The sequence below is a fragment of the Symphalangus syndactylus genome, chromosome 5, assembly GCF_028878055.3.
Source record: "Symphalangus syndactylus isolate Jambi chromosome 5, NHGRI_mSymSyn1-v2.1_pri, whole genome shotgun sequence".
Lineage (NCBI taxonomy): Eukaryota > Metazoa > Chordata > Mammalia > Primates > Hylobatidae > Symphalangus > Symphalangus syndactylus.
In genome coordinates this window covers 33,343,947-33,348,808 of record NC_072427.2, presented here as the reverse complement: position 1 = coordinate 33,348,808, position 4,862 = coordinate 33,343,947, and the positions used below count along the sequence as shown (strand labels likewise).

General features: G+C 43.0%; 1 protein-coding gene across 3 annotated transcripts; it reads right to left on the bottom strand.

Annotated features, from left to right (window-relative positions):
• Positions 1-1,115: 1,115 nt before the first annotated feature.
• Positions 1,116-4,428, bottom strand: LOC134736780 (endogenous retrovirus group K member 8 Rec protein-like). Of its 3 annotated transcripts, none has more exons than XM_063640177.1 (2): positions 3,790-4,428; positions 1,116-2,099 (listed from the first exon to the last, which is right to left on the bottom strand). In XM_063640177.1, exons 1-2 carry the CDS (start codon positions 4,048-4,050, stop codon positions 1,836-1,838), a joined length of 525 nt encoding a protein of 174 aa, XP_063496247.1. In that variant the 5' UTR covers positions 4,051-4,428; the 3' UTR covers positions 1,116-1,835. The 3 variants fall into 3 exon arrangements, with proteins under 3 accessions (XP_063496247.1, XP_063496248.1, XP_063496249.1); XM_063640178.1 differs by having other exon boundaries at positions 3,847-4,428; XM_063640179.1 differs by lacking the exon at positions 1,116-2,099 and adding an exon at positions 2,612-2,776 and having other exon boundaries at positions 3,679-4,428.
• Positions 4,429-4,862: the final 434 nt, after the last annotated feature.

The window sequence follows — 4,862 nt, the reverse complement described above, 5'->3', positions numbered from 1 at the left end:
GGAGTGGCCAGGGTGAACACCAAGCATTTTCCTGATTGGGGAGCTGTGGGTTTGTTTAGGGCTGGGTAAGGGGTGAAACCAGTGAGCAGGAGAGATAGCTAGTACTGGACTGGAGTGAAAGGCATCTGTAGAGGCAGGAGACAAGATGGGGAGGTAGAGGAGTTGGCCTAGGACAGGACAGCACTTATTTGAAGACTGGTGGGCAAGAGGAAAGGAAGGGGAGAGATTGAGAAATGACCTGGAGGTCCTCAGTCAGCTGGGAGAAGACCTGGAAGAGGGGGGATTGGCTGCTGTTGGGTTGGAGAGGAGGGCCAGGGGAGGCAGTGACTCACACGGAGGGAGGGTCGGGGATGGGGACTTTGGCGGTGGGGGGTGGGATGGGGGGTGGGAAAGACATACTTGCAGGGGATTGGAAGGCCCCGTGGCAACTTCGTGTAAGTCCTGGTTCAGTCATGGAGAGGAATCTGAGGGAAATGCCTGATTGGACCCATGGCCCACTCTTAGAGAAAGGGGTACTGTGGGGGTGCAGGAGGAAGAGCAGCTGGGAAGTTGAAGGGGTGGCCCGCCCCTCCACACCTGTGGGTGCTTCTCGTTAGGTGGGACGAAAGACTTGAGAAAAGGAATAAGACACAGAGACAAAGTGTAGAGAAGGAAAAGCGGGGCCCAGGGGACCGGTGCTGTGCTTACAGAGGACCCACACCGGCACCGGCCTCTGAGTTCCCTTGGTATTTATTCACAATTATCTTTACCATCACCGGTGCTGTGCTTTGAGATGTATATGCGAACCTCTCCATAAACCTTTTAGCAGTATTGCTCCAGCAAGCCCCATCTTATTCCTAAAGGCGGTTTTCACAATTATCTTTACCATCACCGGTGCTGTGCTTTGAGATGTTCCATCGCCCAGGGACGGGCAGAAGACAAATGTTTTTCTTTTTCTCTAGATTAAAGAGAATGGTGATGACCTTTAACCATAAGCAGCCTTTAGGCACTTGTTTAACAAAGCACATTCTGCACCACCCAAAATCCTTTTAACCTTAAGTCATCACAGCACATGTCTCTTGCAAGGACAAGGTTGGGGGTAGGGTCACAGATTAACAGCATCTCAAATACAGAACTAAATGGAGTCTCTTATGTCTACTTCCTTCTATATAGACACAGTAACAGGCTGATCTCTCTTTCTTTTCCCCACATTTCCCCCTTTTCTTTTCAACAAGACTACCATTGTCATCACGATACAGAGATTACATACTTCACAAGGTAATAGAATATCACAAAGCAAGTGGAGGCAGGATGAGTTCACAGGTCGGTGTTAAAATTGAAATTAAAATTGCCAATGAAATTTTTGGGCACGCATAGTCATTGATAACATTTTATCAGGAAATAGGGTTTGAGAGCAGACAACCTGACTGGCCAAAATTTATTAGGTGGGAATTTCCTCATCCTAATAAGCCTGGGAGCACTACAGGAGGCCGGGGCTTATTTCATCCCTTCGGCTTCAACCGTAAAAGGCGGCACGCCTCCAAGGGGGTCGTTTATAGGCCTACCCTCAGAGCGCATTCTCTTTCTCAGGGATATTCCTTGCTGAAAAAAAGAATTCAGCGATATCTCTCCTATTTGTGTGCAAAAGGAGAAAAGATATGGCTCTGTTCCGTCCGGCTCACCGGCGGCCAGTTTAAGGTTACCTCCCTTGTTTCCTGAACACCACTGTTATCTCGTTCTTTTTTTTTTTCAAGATGCCCAGTTTTCGTATTGTTCAAACACACGTCCTTTACAAACAATTTGTGTTGTTAAGGCAATCATCACAGGGTCCTGAGGTGACATATATCCTCCTCAGCTTACAAAGAAGATGATGGGATTAAGAGATTAAAGTAAAGACATAAGATATTACAAAAGTATAAAGTTTGGAAAACTAATAAAATGTCCATGAAATCTTCATATTTTATGCTTTTCTGCTGTGGCTTCAGCCAGTCCCTCAGTTCAAGGTCCCTGACTTCCCGCAACATTCTCCCTCCCTTTTCCTCTATATAAATGTGCCATGGCGATGAAGGCTTGTTCGTTCTCTCGATTTTGGCGCAGGATTCTTCGACTGGTCCGGCACACTAAAAACAAACCGATCAAACAGAGACACATAATTCCAAAATTTACTGCAGTAGAGTTTCCAATAGACTGAATCCAAGTCGTGGGGTTTAATCCATAAAGATTTTTTGCCACTTGATCTAACGCCTCAGCTCCAGGCACAATATTTAAGTGACTCTGAGAGGCTTCAAAAATTTGTTCTTTTAATTTAGAAATGTCTAAAGTGAGATTATCTTCTCTTCCCTGTAAATGGCGTCTTACCATGTCCCAGTGATGTCTAGACTCATTATAAACTTGGGGTGTAATACAAAAATCTGACGTATTCCAGTCACACTGTAACTGGAAACGATGTTCCAAGCTCATGAGCCTATCTCCCATCCAAATGACAGTTTGTCTAAGGTCATTAATTTGATTAGCCAATTTTTGATCGATACCAGATTGTGAATTCCACAACCTTGTGGAATTCTTTTGCCAATTGTCAACAAAGCTTACTGTCTGAACAGAAGAGTGCAATGCGACTCCTGCCACAGCGGCTGTAGCTGTGACTGCAATCAATCCCATAATCACTGCAATTAAAGTAAAAATGAATCTTTTGGATCTATTTAAAATGCCTTTTAATACTTCAGTCAAAATATGAATGGATGGCGAGGCCTCCCATGGTCGATCCATGGACACAGGGATCCACACGCCTTCTCTTGCTCTCACAAGCAGAATACGGTGCTGCCAATCAAAAGTTGAATCAATGCAAGTAAACAATCTGCAATTTTCACATGTTATAGTTTGGGAGTCTGGTTTAATAACTACATTTCCTATGACTAACATATAAGGGGGTTTTACACAACTTAGTAAAGGAACTGTTAGACTGGAATTTAGGTTGATAGAGTAAAATGTTTTATAATCTCTTGTTTCTATAGTTTGGTTCCCAGACCAAATTCTAAGGTGGTATGTAGCCGCAGTAAGCCTCCATAATTCTGGATGTTCAGGACCAAAAACCGGACTTATTATTTTTGGTCTTGGAGTAGAGGTTCCCTTTTCTCCCCATTTCCAAGGGTAGAAAGACTGAAATTTCTTGTACCTATGTTTGTCTAAATTTTTTGTTAAGTCACTATCAACAGTTGGACTCACTAGTGCATTGGGACAGAATTGAGTTTGTCCTGTGCAATCGTGGTAGAATTGACCTCGAGGTGCCCAATCTATAACAGTTCCAAATGTGTTGTTTTGTAAAATCACGGCACTCTCGGCCACACATTCTTCCCAAACTAAATCTTTTGTTTCTGTGGAAATCTCCTTGGGGCAAGGTCTTCCTTTTGGCCTAAATATTAATGATCTTTGATAAGAGAAGTCTTGTAAATAGTTTACCTGTGGTTTGAGTGACATACCGCTTACCATATGATAAGTAAATCTACTGGTGGGATTGAGAGTAGGTACTTCTACTAACCAATTTTGGATAGCAGGCATTAAACATCCTGGTGCTCTCCCGAGACATATAGGAGGATAACGATACCCAATGGAAATATTTATCATCATTCCTTCTTCCTCCGGTTTTGCAGGGCAACGATCATCTGTGGGACCAGCTACCCACACACTATTATTAACATATACTTCAATGGGATTATCCATCCAAGTGACTGCCCGAATTAAGGGCGGGAAAGGCACATAGGCCCAGTAGGTATAATTAGCTGCAGCTGCTCCTGCAGGCATGGGGAGACTTACCACCGTTGATACAACCATTAAAGCTGCAAACAGCATTTTTTCTGAGGTTTGTGTCACCTTTGTGCTAGCTAGGCTTTTTCTAGCTAACAGTGTCAGCTTCTTTAACTGTGCCCAGGTTGGCAGCTCCGCCTTCTTGGTGCGTGGTGACTTCATCTGTTTTTCTAATATCACCACTTGATTCATCCTGCGAGTCAATGGTGCCTGATTGCGGTGTTTCCGTCTCCGTGGAGGCACTTTCCTTTGCATCTCCGATGGGTTCATTGTAGAACTTCAAATGTCTAGTGGGTATCCAAACAGGAAGCTGATTTTCTCCTGGTGAAACACAAGCAAAACCTCTTCCCCAGGTTATCACCTTCCCTATCTCCCATGTCCTATTTTTGTTGTCTTTCCACCAAATCAGTTTTCCTTCATGTGGACTGTTCTTTTTACCCGTAAGATGTTGTTCTGCAGAAGTAGTAGTCTGATCTCTATAAATGTTTAAAAAATTTAAAGTATAGAGTGCTAGATTAAGCTGCATCTGAGGAGAGGTACACTCCTTACTGTCTCCCCCCTTTTTTTGTTTAACTAACTGAGTTTTGAGTGTTCTATTAGTTCTTTCAACTATGGCCTGTCCTTGGGAATTATAAGGAATTCCTGTTGTATGTGTGATATTCCACTGATTTAATAATTTTTGGAAAGCTTTACTACAATAACCTGGTCCATTGTCAGTTTTAATTTTTTCTGGAACTCCCATCACAGCAAAACAAGATAATAAATGTTTTTTAACACGGGAAGTACTTTCTCCTGTCTGGCATGTTGCCCATATGAAATGTGAATAAGTATCAACTGTTACATGAACATATGATAATTTTCCAAATGAAGGTACATGGGTAACATCCATTTGCCATAATGCGTTAGGACACAGACCTCTGGGATTAACTCCTGCCTCTTGGGTGGGCAGGTGTAGTACTTGACACTGGGTACAATGTTGTACAATATTTTTTGCCTGTTTCCACGTGACATCAAATTTGTTTTTTAACCCTGCTGCATTTACATGAGTCAAAGCATGAAGTTCTTGTGCTTTTATGAATGCA